Source organism: Equus caballus, chromosome 27, assembly GCF_041296265.1.
Source record: "Equus caballus isolate H_3958 breed thoroughbred chromosome 27, TB-T2T, whole genome shotgun sequence".
NCBI lineage: Eukaryota > Metazoa > Chordata > Mammalia > Perissodactyla > Equidae > Equus > Equus caballus.
Window position 1 is genome coordinate 50,351,959 of NC_091710.1, and position 18,555 is coordinate 50,370,513.

The 18,555-nt window shown below is 36.0% G+C and overlaps 1 protein-coding gene across 6 annotated transcripts in view; it reads left to right on the top strand.

Annotated features, from left to right (window-relative positions):
* The window catches only part of GPM6A (glycoprotein M6A), a 312,724-nt gene that overhangs the window by 148,573 nt on the left and 145,596 nt on the right, over window positions 1-18,555 (top strand). The window contains exon 1 of one of the 6 annotated variants that reach the window (XM_001493131.7): window positions 9,909-11,194. The exons of the other annotated variants lie outside the window; for them this stretch is intronic. Within the exon in view, the coding sequence (XP_001493181.1) occupies window positions 11,158-11,194 (37 nt within the window). The 5' untranslated portion in view covers window positions 9,909-11,157. Of the gene's footprint in view, window positions 1-9,908; window positions 11,195-18,555 lie in introns of those variants that run through there. 6 annotated transcript variants of the gene reach the window in all.

Sequence of the window (18,555 nt, forward strand, 5' to 3'; positions counted from 1 at the left end):
CTCTCTGTCTCTGTCTCTCACTCTCTGTTCTTATTTATTTATTTATTTTTATAGGCTTGTCATTTGCAATATCCAATGTGATATGTAAGGTTAGGCTTAACTGATTTCTAAATGGTTAAACTTTGGTTCAAATGAATGGAGCAAAAAATACTTCATCCTTCAGTTAAGGTATAACTTATGTCCATTGTCCATTAATGCAACACTAAGACTTTACTCAAAAGTGAAGAAATGCTATCATGAAGTGCCTTATGACTGTGTTAATTAAATACAGAATGACTTATCTTTTTGTGGGCGGTGAGTTTAGAACTAGAAAGACCAAAATTCAAATCCCAACTCTTCATTCACCAGCTGTGTTACCTGGAGAAAGTTGTTTAACTTTTTTCCTCAGTTTTCTAAAATGAAAGACATCTAGCTTGCAGAGTTGTTGTGGGTGTTAGAAATAATGTATGTAAACTGCTTGCCCAATACCTAGAACATAGTAGGTGACAGTTAGTGGCAACCAACTTACCATTGTCAGATTTATAAAATTGCTCTATTTTCTGATAATTACAATATTTATTAAACCATTTAAACAATACCAAAAGGCATGCAAAGAATGAAAAAATATTGCAAATTCTACTTTGTAGAAAAAAGGATTCTTAGCATTTTCAAATACATTTGTCTAGAGTTATTTCTGTGCATATAATTATGAACATTTGAAAACATGGAAGAATACTACTCAGACCATTTTGTTATATCCTCCTATCATTTTATTTATTATAAACAATTTTCATATCAATAAGCATGGTTTACATAATCATTTACTGCTACATGATGTTCCAATTTTATTATGTACTAAAATTTTTAGGATTCTCTCCTGAAGTGTACAGCTTTTTTTTTTTTCAATTAGCACTATCAATGTTTAGAGGAAACCAGCTTGAAAAGGAGAAGGTTTCCAATTAAAAGAACAGCTTTCAATATATTAAAATCAAAGTTAAAGCAATTATATATCATGAGCAAGTTGAGTTTGTACCAAGAAGGTAAGCAGAGTTTAACACCAGAAAACCTACAAATGTGTTTCTCTACTGTAGTGTATTAATGGAGACCCTATATATAATCATCTTACTTGATGTAGAAAAAGGAGTTTTTAAAATTCAAACATTTTGATAAATAAGTGCCAGTAATACGGAATCAAAGGGAACTTATGCATTTATATAAAATGCCTCTACCAAAACCTACTTTAAACGAGATACGATGGTGAAACAATGGCATCATTCTTTTTTAAATCACTGGTTCAATTCAGCATTGCATTGGTGATCCTAGAGTGCACAGAAAGATAGAGGCAATATATAAAAATATAAAGATTGGAAAGATGGAAGCCAATCTGTCTTAATTCAAGGATGTTGTGATTGCATAGAAATAGCAAGACCTATACCTTATTAGAACTATAGGAGAGTTTAACAATTTGCTTCTTATAAGATTAGTTTACAAACACTGTGTTCCTCTACTTCGGTCAAAAAGAATTAGAAAATGGAATATAAAAATTTTCATAAAAGAAATCCAAATACCTAGGAATAAACAAAATACAACAAAAGATGTGAAAGCTCTTAGAGAGAGCACTTAAAAATATCCTCAAAATATACGAAGCAAGTTCTGATTAAATGGACAGATGTCATATGTCCACGGAAGCTGATTCAATTTTGTAAAGATGTTACTTGTCTCTCAGTGAATTCATGAAGTTACTGTAAGTTCAATAAATGCAAATTATTTTCCCCTGTAGTATTGGAAAGCTGATTTTCTAAAATATATATGGATGACCGAAGGGCCAAGATTTTACCAAGACAATTTTGAAGAGAAGGATAAAAAGTTGAGGGCTTGTTCTTACAAATATAAAGAACTTGTAAAGCTGGAGTAACTAAGGAAATGTGTTCTTGACATAGGCATGGATTCACAGACCAATGATGCAGAATAGACAGCTCAGAAATAGCCCCATTTATATTTAGAAACCGTATGTGGCTGGGGTGGCATAGTGAATCAGTTTGCAGATCATGGATTACTTAATACGTTGATTTGGAATAGTGATCTGAATAGAAAGACAGATAAATTAGATTTGTATAGTATTCCATTCATTAAAAAAATAATTCCAGTGGAGCTATATTCCAAAATATGAAAGCAACACTTTAAAACTTTTGGGAGAAAATTCAGGAAAATACGTAATATGTCTATGATTTTAGAATTCATAAGTGGAAACATGAGTCACAAAGGAAAATACTGTTAGATTAATACTTCCATATGATTGAAGTTGCCACAAGAGAGTGAAACACAAAGCATGATGTAAAAAGTTATTTGTAATACATTTAACTGTTAAAGGATCTTAAAATTAGAGTTAAAGAACTGAAAAATAACATCTGTAGAGGAGTACCATAAAGCAAACAACACATGGAGAAGTGAGCAAAGCGTATGCATTCACCAAAGAGGAAAATCAAATGGCCAATAGGCATGAAAATGTTCTCAACTTTATGAATACTCAAGGAAATACGTATTAAAACAGATATATAATGAATACTTACATGAATTTAAAGTGTATCTTTTGGCAACATTTAAAAATCAAGTATTGTTGAAGATGTAGGACAGGAACACTGTCCGACAGTTCCTATGGGAATTTCTTTTTTTGCATTATTCCTTTTTTTTTTTCTGCTTTTTCTCCCCAAATCCCCCCAGTACATAGTTGTATATTCTAGTTGTGGGTCCTTCTAGTTGTGGCATGTCCTATGGGAATTTAAACTGGCACAAGCATTTTGGAGATTTTTTGACAATATCTCATCTTATTGAATATATGCATACTCTCTCACCCAAGAATTCCATGCTAGCGTGTAAATGTATATATATTCATACATTTATTATTATATTATATAGTATATATACATACATGTATATATAGTATATATACACATACATATTTGCATATTTATGTATGTATACACATACATAAAATACATTCCTAGAGGAACTTTTGCATATCTACATGCAGAGACATATATAAAAAGATTCATTGCAGTATTTTCTATAGTACTTTAGAAATTGTAAACAATACTAAATGTTCATCAACAGGTTAGATCTACAAATACCAAAAGATTGACGAAAAACATGTGGAAAGAAACAATAAAGAACCATTTATATAAAATCAATGCCTGTAAAGCAGTACTAAATAGTGTGTGTGTGTGTGTAGGTGGGTGGGTGGATAGGTGGATGGGTGGATATATAATACACAGTGTACATACATATATTAAATTATGAGGACAGTATATAATATTTATGTATACAGTATATACATATATATTGTTATGAGGACAGTAGACAGGAATAAAACACCCTGATACTGACAGGTGGTTAACAGGAGTAAGTAGGTAGGATTGAGTAAATGTAAGGAGATAAATACAGCTAACAAAGGGGCACAGATATCTTTACAATATTTTATTTTATATGTTGGATGGTAGGTATACAGGTGTTTATTATTTAGGTACAATATTGTGTCTGAAAAGTTAATTTTTTTTTTTTTAAAAAAGGAATAGGAACTGGCCATAATGTCCCAATTGCTAAATTGTGGCACTGAGTATTTTTAGAGCAAAATATGTCCATTAAGTAAATCTCTTCATATTTCTGCTAAACCACTTTGAATATGGTGATAGTTGTATTTTTTTATTGAGATATAGTTGACATATAATGTTATATTAGTTTCAGGGGTGCAACATAATGATTCGATGTTTGTATACGTTGTGAAATGATGACTACAATAAGTCTAGTTAACATTCATCACACAGTTGCAAATTTTTTTCTTGTGATGAGAACTTTTAAGATCTCTCTTAGCAAATTACAAATACACAATATTCTATTATTAACTGTAGTCATCATGCTGTGCATTAGATCCCAGGACTTATTTATTTTTTAACTGGAATTTGTGCCTTTTGACCCAATCCACCCATTTTCCTTTGGATAAAAATACCCAGAAGTGGAATTGCTGGATCATATGGTAGTTCTATTTTTAATTTTTTGAGGAACCTTCACACTGTTTTCCATAGTGGCTGCCCCAGTTCTTTTGCACGTGGCTGTCCGGTTTTCCCAACATCATTTATTAAAAAGACTGTCATTTCCCCATTGTGTATTCTTGACTGCTTTGTCATAAATTAATTGACCATGCGTGCATGGGTTTATTTCTGGGCTCTCTATTCTATGATAGCTGTATTTCTTAATTAAATCTATCAAAACATCATAAAGTACTTTCTCTTCTTCAACTTCTTATAGCAGTTTTCGTCTAAAAACATACTCATTGATTTATTGCTATTTAAAATGAGCATTATTTTTAGCTTCAATTGCAACTTCTTTGAATACAAAAACCATTTCTTCAACTTTTTTTGTGTTCTTCATAGCATCTGGCAACATATTTGGCATGTGGTAAGAAGTTAAATGTTTTTTGAATGAATACCTATGTCTGTGTTGAAATAGGACTTTGTGACAAAGGCCTCAGCCTATATTAGGCTCTTGTGTCTACTACTTAGATAAGTGTAGGCCGATACAGGGACGTTTTGAAGAATGGCGTTTGGAGTCAGAGAGCCCGGGTTTGAATCTTAGCTCCAACACTCTGTTACTTTGTGCAAAGCATTTAACTTTTCTGTGCCTTGCTCCTTATCTATAAAAATGAGAATAATAGTAACTACCTGATAGGATTTTTTTTTTTTTTTAAAGATTTTATTTTTTTCCTTTTTCTCCCCAAAGCCCCCCGGTACATAGTTGTATATTTTTTGTTGTGAGTCCTTCTAGTCGTGGCATGTGGGACGCCGCCCCAGCGTGGTCTGACGAGCAGTGCCATGTCCGCGCCCAGGATCCGAACCAACGAAACACTGGGCCGCCTGCAGCAGAGCGCGCGAACTTAACCACTCGGCCACGGGGCCAGCCCCTACCTGATAGGATTTTTGTGTAGATTAAGTGACATAAATACTGTAAGTGCCTTAGAACAGTGCCCACACATGCTAGCTGAGTATCATCTTAGTTGTTATTATTATAATCGCATCTCTCATACTTCGTTCCAATTATTTGTTTAGTTATGTCTCTCTCTCGTTCAGCTGGGCTGTTAGCTCTGTGACAGCAGGGAGCCACATCTGTCTTGCTCACCTAGCCCGGCTTCTGCTACATGTAGTCATTGCATCAATACCAGCTGAGCGAGTGAGTGAGTGAGAGGTGGAGGTGAGTCTTTGGTGAGCTGAAGAGCTATACAGTTGATTCCTTGGTGAGTTCAATTCAAGTAGCATTTGTGAGAAAATAAAGAACCAGCTTGGGCCATGTTTTCTTGTCTCTTTCTGAATTAGTGGAAGGGTTTGGATTTTGCATTGCGAAGCACAGGCCACCCCCACGCTTTCAGCCATGTTTTAGGGAAAACGTGATTACCGAAAAGGAATTTGCTTTCTCCTTTGTTAGCATTTTGGAGAGAGACAAAAACTTTCAGAAGTTTTTAGATTTTTATCAACTTTTGGGTTTACAATAAATACTTAGAATTGATTCTTCCTGTTTTGAAAGGGTAAATTTGGTCTAAAGAGTGTCACTCTTGAATTTTTTCATCTCTTCTCACTGTAATCGCTGCTCTGACACCACAACTTTCCCTTAGTAAGGGAAGTGTGGCACACAATGAATGATTCTCTGGTGCCTTTTTGTCTTTGAAATATCTCTTTATCACTCTGTCATCAAGTCCTCAGGCATGGCATTTGGTATATATGAATATGACTTATATCTCCTGGAATTATTGTAAATGAGGGTCACACTCCAAGATACTTTGTGGAAGCTGCTAAACATAAGAGAAAGTATGTTTTAAGCCATTGCATTTATCCATTCATTCATCATTATTATTTCATTCATTTATTCATGCCTTCAACAAAGCATCTCTTGAAAGCTTACTGTGTGCTTGTCTTGGGGGAGGTAGAGAGAGTCCCTGGCCTCATGGGGCCTCCAAACTAAAGGCCAGTGGGGGAAAAATGTAAATTGCAAACTTTGAGGGATAACTCTGTGAGGACGTGCGTTATCAGGACTAAAGGAGGTGTGCTCTGTGAGTCAGGGAAGTTTTACCAGGGGACCCTACATCTAAGCTGAGATCTGATAAGTGAGTAGATTTAGGTAGCTAAAGGTGGAAGGAAAACTGTTTTAGGCCAAAGGAGTAACGTGTAACAATAGACAATTTTGAGAAATGAGAAGGAAATAGTGAGTGAAGAATGGAACGGGAGGGTAGTCCAGGGAGAGAGGTTCCTGCCATGTCATGCCCCATCTTTCCAGCCACTCTAAGGAGGTTGAACTTCATCCTAAAGAGTGGGCAAACCACTGACGGGTTGTACACAAGGCCATGACAGTGTCATGGCAGCAGGCTTGGCTAACTCTGTGAAAATACAGTATTAATAGATTCGAGAGGAAGGGTCTTGGGGTGAAAGACATGGAGGTAATTTCTTGGGATAAATAATAATAGGTTTCTCATCTCCTCCCTTGTAAGACTCCAATCTTCTGGGGGACAGGACAGATCTCTGGAGTGTCTCTCTGCCTCTTCAGTAATTATGGGGAAACTAAGGGCCAAGACTCAGAACTGGATTTTCCAGCCCCAGACTACTGAACACCTTGGGGATAAGATGCTTAATAAACAGTAGAAGAGCATTTCCCCTGATGTGGCCAGATGTTAGTCCATTACGTGTAATCGAGAGAACATCTCTCCTTATGAGTTTTTGAGTATTCAGTTTTGACTGTCTAGAAAACCTTTCTTTCTACTCTACATCCTCCCCTCCCATATTCCTGGCGAATATCACCTTGTTTGGGTATCACGTCTGATCAACCTGTACCTTCTGGAAAAGCAGGAAAACTTTCCCAACTACCAAAACTGAGTAATAGATTAGGTATGCTTTCTGTGGGCTCACATAGAAGCCTGTGTTGTTTTTATCCTTATTGGGTATCACTTGTCGTAAAGCATTGTCATTTTGATCTGTCTTGTGCTGTTAGGCTGTGAGCATCATTGGGTAGGGGTTTATGATCAGTATCTCCCTTGCCTACAGTAAGTTCCTATGCATGTAAGAACGCTAAATAAACACTTGTACAATTAAATAATGACAGGAAGTAGGGTAATGATACTTAAGTTTAGCAAGACTTGTAAAGACTGTGGTCATTCTGTGACTCGACTGCATTATACGATTATAAAACTCCCAAGAATGTGATGCTCCTTTTATAATATATTTAAAACATTCAAGTGTTTGTGGTGGTTTTAATTTTCTTTAAGAAAATTTAATGGAAGTCAGCTTCTGACCCAGAGCTTAAGCTAGCAGTCAAAAAGTTCTGTTTTCTTTGTCAAAATATAGGAAGAAAACAACTAAGACTTAATTCTCAAGATAGTGTGGGATCTGTGTCTGAAACATTGGAGGAAAATAACTGGTTTCTAAACAATGTCCATGTCTGTTTGTCCTGTGCACTATACTTGGTTCATACCTTTCCCTGTCTCCTTTCTTCCATAAGTCTGACCCAAGGAACTTGAACATTTTTTACAGTTGATGCTGTATTTGGAAACTTCACCTTGTTTAATACTTAACACTGTTTACTTGACTATATTTTGAACATTATATCACAAAGGTGATGAATTATATAATAGTGGAATATATAGATTTTGGGGGGGAGGGTTATATAATAAAATGTTTTGTAAAGATAAGATGAAGTGTTAAAGAAAGAGCCAGCTCAGAATTAAGGTGAATTAAGAGAAATGAGGACTTACTGTGGTTTTAAATTTAGTGATTATTGTATCTTCTAGCTTCCACGAGAAAAAAAAAGCAATATTTATTATAAATATTTCTTAGACAATATTTGAAAGGAAAATAGTATTTAACATTTATTACCATTTTTAACTACCTATTGAACTCATATCATATATTTTAAAAATAGAGTGGAGCAAATGCAATTTGATAAAGTGGAAAGAATATTAGGTAAGGCTTCTTGTCATCTCAATTTGTAGGTCTTAAAGGAGGTCTAGAGAAAGAGCATTGTCAGTTCTTAAGGTTCATACAGTACATTTTAGAAGTCATAAAGTTAATATACAATAATGTCAACCGTTTTTCTTTTCTAATTAGTTTTGAAATACTTAATTGTTGAAATATTTTTAGTTCAAATGAGACCAAGACTTTACAAAACAATTTTAAAAACAATAATCAGAGGGCCGGCCCAGGTGGAGCAGCGGTTAAGTGCACACGTTCCCCTTTGGTGGTCCAGGGTTCGCTGGTTAGGATCCTGGGTGTGGACATGGCACCGCTTATCAAGCCATGCTGTGGTAGGCGTCCCACATATAAAGTAGAGGAAGATGGGCACGGATGTTAGCTCAGGGCCAGTCTTCCTCAGCAAAAAGAGAAGGATTGGCATTAGATGTTAGCTCAGGGCTGATCTTCCTCAAAAAATAAATAAATAAATAAAACAATAATCAGCCACTGCAACTCACCTGCCCTCAATCTAGGGGAGAAGGAAACGGGGAATTCGTGTTCAATGGGGACAAAGTTTACATTAGGAAAGGATGAGAAGTTCTCATAATGGATGATGGTGATGGTTGCAGAACACTGTGAATGTATTTACTGCCACAGAACTGTACACTTAAGCATGATTAAAATGGTGCATTTTATGTTATGTTTATTTTACCACAATTAAACCAATCAGTCTCTGCTCACTGACCCCTGATTGTCATACGGAAGCTGTGTGGAGTGGATATTTCTTGTCATAAGAGTCTATTCAGCAAGGATTATGAGGTCACGCTTTGTTTAATTAAAAAATCAGTATAAATTGCTATTGCCTTCCTTTGGTAACAATTTTTGTGTGAAAAAGCCTACTTTAGACAAAAAGTTGATCATTGTAAGAATTTGTTGCTCTGCTCCAAAAGTTTCCAGAAGGAAAAGAAGTCCTAGTTACTTTTTCCTTTATCTTGCCCAATGAATATGTTTTCCTTTCCCTGTCTCTCACTTCATATGCATGGTGAAGAAGAAAGCTAGAACGGAGACTGACTTTTGAAGATGCTGAAGACACTCATGATGGAATAGAGCAGGCAGTGAAAGTGGCTCTCAGGTTCAGTGCATTACACAAGGAATCCCTCCGTGGATTCTAAGACTTACTTGGTCCTTCGCGGGCCCAGGCCCCGGGTCTTCCTGAGCCTCAGTATTTTCCAACATAAAGTGAGGGAAAAATAACATTTTCCTTTTTTGTTTTACAGATGGGTTAATGCATGTGAATGGGTCTGTAGATTGTCAAGTGCTCCAAAAATTTAAAGTGGCATTACTATTTCTACTGCTTTTGCTATTAATGGTTTGTTTCCCTGGTGGTTTCTGTGGTATAAAATGAATAAAGAATATAAATGAAGAGGGATGCTCCATTCTGTTGTGACTCTGTGCCAGGTTACGTCAGCCTCGGGGTTCTTTGAAGTAGAGATGCTGCAATGAATTGTCCCTGATTTCCCTTATGGTTTCTTCTTTCATTCCATGCCCTGAGCAAGCAGCGTTCACAAACCTTTGAATACAGATTAAATATATTCAGAAGAGAGAGGTTTTTGATTTATTCAAATTATATTTACCTTTGGGTTCAAATCCGTTTGAATAGAGAAAATAAAGAGCAAATGATTGTAGAAGGAAGAAGGCTAAACATTCTTTTATGAGAAATAAAGTGGAATGTTAGACAAGAATAGTCTTTCTCCTAAGTACTTGCTTTGTAATGTGGTTTCAAGGGTGGTGTGGAACGTGCTACTGATCCACTTTAAAAATGTGTATGTGAAATATATGCTGTAATGCAAGAAACTTATACTGTGGATAATTAGGATGTAAATCATTTTTCATTAAAGGTAAGAAATTACAGTTGTGTGTATGTGTGTTTGTGTGTGTTTCTGTGTTCTTGCTTTTTTGGAGATGGAGACAGAGAGAAGGAAATCTTTCTTCCTTTATACTCCAGCAAAGGTTTATGCCCCCTTGAAAGAGACACACACACAACTGTATGTTTATTTTCTCCCTATACCTTTTGTGAAGTATTGAGACTCTTGGACTGTGCCCTGTCACTCAGAAGGCTGAAGTACAAATGCTAATTTACTGCCAGCCTGCAGCGTTGTGATTTGCATTCCAAATCAGACTGCAGATTCCCATTATAAATTGCTTATCCCGTTGTTCCTTATCTAGAATTTGTTCCTTTCTTTTATCATCCTACTCATTCCCCAATAATGACTCTTGAAAAAATTCTCTTTCGAGAGATTCTCATTTGTGGGCTAAAATCATAACAATACATTACAAAGACATCAATAGATTTTTTTTTAATTTCAGTATTTTTCTCCCTTCCCTTTAAGGGTCTTCTGGCACTGAAGTAGAATAATTGCTTAAAACATATCTCTCAGGCTTAAAGGTTTATACTCTTTCTTTTGAAAACCATATTTGTATATCTTTTAAATCCGAAAGTTGTGAGCTTACAAGTCCTCTTTTAATAACCTTTTACAGATAAACGCTGAGATGGTGTAATTGTGTCCTTTCTTGGCACTTTTAAATCCAATTAACTAGATACTCAGGGAGGAGAGAAAAGGAAAACGCATTTTTGGGAGGTATGTGGCTGGGCGAGCAACTGCTGCGGCATAAAGAACCCACAGCGATCTGGGCTTTCCCACTCTGGTGGCAAAGAGGGGGAATTAAGGGTTGGTGGTCCGCCTCATGTTAGGACGACACCCCTGCATCTGTTCACGGCTCAGCCTGCTTCCAATTTAAAGCCCAGATTTCAGTACAAACCTCAATTTCTTTTCCCCATTTTAAATGCAAAGCAAGGCTTATGAATCATACTCTCTGCTACTGGGATTCAGACCAAATTTCCCCCCAAAATTCTCAGGCTCTTTGCTTGCATACCTGCTTACAGTGGCACACAATGGGCAGCTTTGAGAAGAAACATTGATAATCTTCACGGAAGAGTAATTTGAATGAAATTACACTTGACAGCCTGTCTCCAAGCAAACAAGAGGCGCGAGGGAGACTCAGCTGAGCTCCGAGGACTTGCCTAAGCCACTGCTGTTGGAGCTTCCCAGGGGAAAAAAAAATCACCAGTTTTTCCAACATCTAATTGAGCTTTTGATTAATTCCGTGTACCAGATTCTACTGAAGAAAGGTAGCCATGGAAGAGAATATGGAAGAGGGACAGACACAAAAAGGTACTGTGCTGAAAAGGGTTTATTTGTAACTAAGTAATTATTTCGCAGTTTCCTTGTTTGCTTTAGACTCTTGCCAGTAAGGCTAATGAATGTTTCTCTCTTGGAAGGCATTTTGGTTTCCCCTTTGGTCTGTTCCTCACTTGCAGTCATGTCCGGCATGAATGTCGTCATTATTTGCAAATCTTTCAAATATAAGTATCCAGATGCACAGTCAAGTATTAGTAATCAGAGCATTGCAGTATTGTTGTGAACTATCCTTTAGACCAGTCTTTGTTAACCTTCATTTATTTCATGTTTTCACGCTTGTCAAGCTGGGTCAAGGGATTCCTGGTGTGAGCCACAAACGCAATGTTCGTAGCCAGTTGTAGTCAAAAATCTGATGATGTAACCATTATCGATAGCTTTGAATGGATATCTGATGTGACAAAGACCAAGAGTGTATCTATTGTATTTTGGTTGGTGCACCTTTTTAAAAAAATGTTTTTTTCTTTGCGTGGATGCGGTTTAGTTTTAATATAGATGGAGCAAAGGTTCGTCAATGTTCAGTGTATAGAGACATTAAGGTTTTCCTTTCTATAGAGTTGACCGTAATCAACTTCTAAGTAATAGATGTCAAGGGTATTTTCCGATGCATGTTTTAAGCCTGTGTAGGTAAATCTGGCTGCATAAGTTAAAATGAAACTGTCTTTTTTATAGGTTAAAAACGGTCAAATATTGGCCATTTCAAATGATTCAAACACTCTAGAATTTGTGTGTGTGTGTGTCAAGTGGTAGCTTTGGAGGCAACTGTGGCTTTCACCCCAGAATTGGCAGCGTTTTCCCTCATGTCTGAGCTCAGGCTTATGTAATGTTATAGAAACGCTCCTGTGTTCTTAGGATGAAACAGTAACACAGGTAATCCTACATAAAGGTGATAGTTAAGAGTAGTATGGAAAAGATTCAGCTATCAAATTTGATTTCTAATATATGTAAATGCATTATTTTAGAAAACTATATTTTACATGATAAAATTGGTAGTTTGGAAGCATAGTATAGTTTTTTCATTATTTGAGCCATTCAGCTTTGTTGGGTCTCTTATTTTAACACATACACACACACACTCACATATATATAATCAGAGACCATTGACATTAAATATATAAAGGTTTTATATAAGAAATACAGGAAGATGATAGATAAGCTAATGTTCAAATTTTAGTCATTAGCACACTTGTTAATAGTATTCTGTAATAGAAACACAATAGTCTACATAGATATCACGTGATGTATTTTAAAATTGAAAAAGCTCAACTACCGTTATTACATGAATAAATAGCTTACATGTTCATCAGTGATTGGAAATGGCCAATTTTCTTGGTAATTTCCATCCTTAAAAGGCATCTCAATTGACGGTTTTACTTTAGGAGAGAGTATAAACCTTTACTTTATTTTGAAATCTTTTTTATAGCACATAATGAGCTTGCTTCTTGGCCAGTCAATTTGTTTAAGAAAAGGTAAACGGATAATTTTAAATAGAGAAATGATATTCATTACACTAAATAAAACCTTGAGATAAATCATGGGTTGTGGTAACAGGTTAAATATGTCTGAGAAAGCCTTGGTAAGAAGCAGGAACCAAGAAAAATGATGTAATTGGTTGTGATGTTTTTTCTCAGGTAACCCTGAAAATCTTGTGTTAGGGGTGGGGAAGATTCTGTCACAGTGGGTTCTTTTATCATTAAGATGTGCATACTTACATCAGAAAGAGCAGTGGAAAACAATTTTCTAAAAATTAAAAGTAAAGTTTTATAATCGTCTATAAGTATATAAAGGTATATAAGTAAAATATCTATGATGAAGCATTTTTTTGTTAATTGAGAAAGAGAAGATTGAATTCTCTTCATTCCTGGTCTTCTATTCCTCTCAACCATGCCTGTGACACCTTTTCTATAGAAGTTTGTTGTCAGAAACTTATGTTTGAATATAAATGCTCTCTACATGTGCGGGGCCAGGGGAACAATGTGCAATTTCACGGGATCTAAGTTGGAGGAGCAACTTGATAAGTAGGTAAAATCATTAGAGGTTTTTCAAGAGTTTAGGTGGGAAGATGTAACAATCCTTCTACTTTAAAAGAAAGCAACACTTTGCATTAATTCTTATCGTGTTTTTCTTATCGTGTAGAATTGTCTTCAATAATAACTCACGTATCACAGAATTCTCTTCCATTTGAAAGATACTTTACTGTCCTTTCTTACAATTTAAATTTATTTTTCCCTGTTACAAATTTGGACTTAAATTCATTTCAGTATTTACCCCTGTCACCCTCCAAATTCAACTAGACTGTAAAATGGAAGCCAGTGGTTTCATAAACATATTTGAAAAAAATGATATATTTGATGCTTAAGGACTTCAAGAGATCTCCCATAAGAAATGTATTTTTCTTCCTAATGAGATCTCTCTTCCTCACTTAATCTGTAAAAGGCAATCAAAAGCAATCCTAACATTTACCCTAATTTAACTATATGTTTTCAGCCTGGGAGAGAGGATAATTTAAAAGTGTAGGTGACTTCGCCAAGGCACTCTATTTCAGTGAGCCCATGCACTGGTGTGAAACTGAAATGAAGGTCATTAATGTCTTGCTCCCTTCATTTCAGCCACCCTCCCATGAGTATCTCATTTTTCAGAGTGGGAGTCTAGTGTTTTTATAAAGCATACCATCTAAATGAAAGCCAGTGACTTTATCTTGTGTTCAACCAAAGCAACAGTGTTCTGGTATTGGAGAAAAAAAGAAAAGGAGCTGTTTGAACTCAGCCCTTCAGTACAGTCATAATAAACCTAACATCACTGTCATCAAAAATTGAGATACGTCGTCACCAAATCATGGCAACAAGGGCTTGAGTTACGTAGAGGAGTTGAGCAAAGTGCATGAAGAGATTTTTACAGATTTAAAAGGTATACATTTCGGTGCCAGCCCGGTTGCGTATTGGTTAAGTTCATGCGCTCTGCTTCGGTGGCCCAGGCTTTCCCATTTTGGATCCTGGGCGCGAACCTACACACTGCTCATCAAGCCATGCTGAGGTGGCATCCTGCATAGAAGAACTAGAAAGACTTACAACCAGGACAGACAACTATGTACTGGGGCTTTGGGGAGGAAAAAAAAAGAGGAAAATTGGCAACAGATGTTAGCTCAGGGCCAATCTTCCTCACCAAATAAAATAAAATAAAATGTATAGATTTATTACTTGTAGACATGCAACTATGTCTGAAACGTTTTGCCCAGACCTGTGGGAATAGACATAAATGATTTAAGAGTGTCTGATCATCAGTGAATTAGTGAATGCCTGTTCAGGTGGCCAGGCAAGTGGGTGACCATTGCTTTGTAGATAACCTCAATAAACACATTGCTGAATTAGGAAGCGGCCACAGGGCCTGGCTGATGAATCAGTGATTCGAAGAAGTGATAAAATTACATAGAGACAAAGAGAAAATAGAAATGAACAGGAGGAGCTAGCAAGTTGTAATCTTCATACAAACTGGCCAAACTGTTCCAAACAGCCAAGAATCCAATTGATTTAATTTCTGAACGTGAACATGGTGTGAAACAAAGCCTCAAAATTACGTATAATGTACCGGAAGTGTATGATCAGCTCAAAAGATAGCAGCCATGGTGTTATTTACCAGGTTTTCCTGGTATAACTAACCAGCCGCTTATGAATCTCTGTTATCAACTTCTAAGCTGAAGAAAGACAGCCACCAACTTCCTCTCCAACATGGAAGCCTGCTCTACTATCTCCTGAAGAGAATCACTCCTTGGTCCCCTTAAGGACGGATCACTAGAGGAAGCAGAAGATCAAACTCAATGTGAACAGCGCCCAGTTTCATCTTCTCCACACCCGTCATATGGCCACTGTTGAAGATCATCATTCATCCTTACCCTAACACCACTAACATATGTGGCATGTCAGCATCTCCTTAGCTTATTAAAACCAGCGACAATATCTAGACAATGCGCAGGTTTATTTTTTTCTTTCCTATTTAATCTTAATGTGCGTCTCTCTCATAATTAACAATAGTGTACAATTATATTTGACATGTCTGCTCATAATTATATACTTTACATTTTACATTACACATTTACACACACAAGCATCACTATAAAGGAGTCTATGCACAGAAGCATATATATTATATTTATGGGCTGACTGAAAGTCTTTTTGAAAATTTTTTTGACTAGGGTTATTTTTGCCCTGAGAGATGACGTTGGAGTCTAGCCCTTCCTTAGGCAGACATCATTCTTGAAGAAGAGACACCACTATAATAAATGCAAAGGGTGGTAGATTTGGCTCTCTGAGATAGATGATATTGGTCAATCTAAATTGCCCGATGATTTCAGTGCCAGACGGTGGCCTATTAAATTGACTCGTTGACTCTTCATGATGACCCTAAGTGGTACTAGTATTGAGAAAATTAAAAATCAAATAGGTTAATTAACTTGACCAAAATCATATAGTAGCAAGTAGTAGAGTTGGGGTTCGATACAGTCAGTCTGAGGCCAGGGTCTGACTTTGAACCATGCCCTACACTGCATTAGATGTCAATAATGGCCTGCCTGCTACACCCGTTTCTAAGTGGCTCTGCCTAAACCACACACTTCTACTGCCCTAATCAGCTGTGCTCTGTAATTTATGGCTGTCTTCTTTATCGCCAACTCTGGCTTTTTCGGTAAGAGTTAGATAGCTTTACCAAGGACATCCAATCCCTAGATGTGGCAGCAAACTATGGCCTATAAGTCTTGACTCCAAGAACTGGGTCAATGGGACTCCTCTCTTGAGAGTTGGGAAAAGATGATTCTTGGAGTTCCCTGAGGGCCTCCTTTTCCCTCCATATATCTTTATAGTGCCTATGCTGCCCATCCTCCAGCTAATCTGAGTCAATCTCTGTTCTTCACAATCAAAAGACCTCTAGATAAAACAAATGTCTAGATCCTTTTAGGAGTCTTATGTGAAGACGCTTAACATTAAGCACTTTTCCCCAAGTTTAAGCTGCTAATTGGCGGCTGAACCAAAATGTATAAAATTGAATATATATGTAAAAAAATGTATACTTATTCTATACTTAAATCTCAACTTGACACTACTTTTTAAAACATCCTAGATGATTCTGAATTTTTCCCTTGCCAATCTTTTATTTTTATAGTTCAAATAATTAGTTCACCCTAAAATCACTACCTACCAGTAAGTAAGTATTGGTAGTAAAATATTTTGAGAACCATTGCAAAGAAATTAAAGAACCGAAATGAGTCAAAGTGTCCGTTTTATTAATAGAATTAGACTCTTTAATAGTATGCCATTGAAATCCATAGACCAGTGGCTAGGGAAATAACATTATAAACCTTCAAACAATTATTGAAATGGAAGAATTATTAGCCTCCTTTTGCTCCTTGGATATTGGCTACTTGCAGACCCATGAAAAAGGGAATTTGTCTTCTTTTTCTAGCTCCAAGTGGACAGACTTCATCTAACAAATATTGTCAGCTGCCATCTCAGCATTTGAATAACAAAGCTAGAAGAAACATAGAGATTTAGATTTTATAAAGCGTCTAAGAGGAATCTGTCCTGTGATTTGACAGCTGTGCTTTCACTGACATTTAATGCTGGAGTCTAAGAAATTAGCTTCATGTTGTCATCAAATGTAGTTCTAAGACACCTGTCAGTGGGGAAAATTAGGTGTATTTTTCATGAAATTTAATAGATACTCCCAGAACTTCTGCATTTCTCCGATTATTATGACTTCTGTGGTTTGATATACTGTTTTAGAATTTTGTCATTTTATATTTTCATTGGATTAGTTGCTTTATGTTTTTATAACTGTGGTGCTGTTTGTCTGAGATCTAAGATGCTCAGTAGCACACCTTCCACTATTTTGTTAGAATAAAGGATATGTGTAGATTTTAAAAAAGATATCATTAGAATGAGTATGTTCACCTTTTAAAATGAAAGTGCTTGATAGTTACTGCATTACCTCCCTGAATCAACACTTAATCTTAAGTGAGAAATCCAGTATGGTAGAGTGAGATATTGATACAGAATGTACTTAGGGTGATGACTTCAAAATGGTTCTTAGAAATTAACTATTTTTTAATTAATCCAAAAAGCAGTGGCTCATGTGGGATTCATAGAACACAGGAAATAACCTTTACTTGGTCAATTTTGGCCTCCATTTTCCTCGACACGTACATCCTTCCGTCCTTGCAAAATGTTTGACAATTTTCTTTTTCATACATTGAAGGCAGGCTGCCTGGCTTATTTTCAAAATGCTTTTGGATAGCGTCCATAGTAACAGGTGGCACAGCTGTGGATTAGCTGACGTTATAAAAATAATTCATGTTTTCCCATGTGTTTTCTATTCAAGTTGTGACCATTGTCTTGGATAGTCTTAATCTGAAAGAAACTTCCTTCTCTGCTCTGTGAAAATAAAAAGAAAGAAAAACAGAAGATAGCTGATTCGTTTCTCTCAAATTCTGAGTGAAATTTAACTTGGGTCGCAGATGAAAGTCAGCAGCTTATTGGGGGCTATTTATAGGGGTCCCTGGGGAATTAAGTTACACTATGACCAAATTTGAGATCAGAAGAAAAAGGAAGGGTGGCTGTTGGCTTTTAAACTATTTGTGTTCCTGAAGTGTTAAGATATATCAACATGTTGGAACATTACTGCTATGTATAACCAGAATAACTTTCAAAAGGACAAAAGACATTTTGCTACATTGTTTAAATTGCTTAATGTTTTTGGATTAAATTTCGATCATATGAGAAACGATAATCTTTTAGTATACCTACCTCTACAAAAGAGAATAATTTGCTGGACTCTATCCCTGAAAATGATGCCGGGAACATAGAACATATAGTTCACCTTGTCTTGTTCACATTGTTATGGAGCATGCATGCTTTTTCTTTATTCTCAAGTAAAAGTGGGACAATTAAAAACTTTTGCTAATTATCATTTTCCACTAATTAATAATAGAAATTTCAATGTTTTGGCAAGTATTTTTTAATGCAATTTGTTTCCTCCAACAGAAGGGTTCTTTGAAAGAATTAGCTATTCTTTCTTAATGAAACGTGTAAGAAAAACATTATAATTTTTTTTATTGTTTTTGATGAGAAAAGGTTTTAGTAAATAATTCAAATGAAGAAATAGTACATGGTCAAATTGCTTTCCCCCAAAACTTACCAGCCATTTTTTTTTTCAGTTTCTGAGACACCTTTCCACATTTCCTGTGTTAGTAGATATCTATTTTTCCTGGGTTTTTTTTTTTTTTGGTGAGGAAGATTGGCCCTGAGCTAACATCTGTAACATCTGTGTCAATCTTCCTCTATTTTGTATGT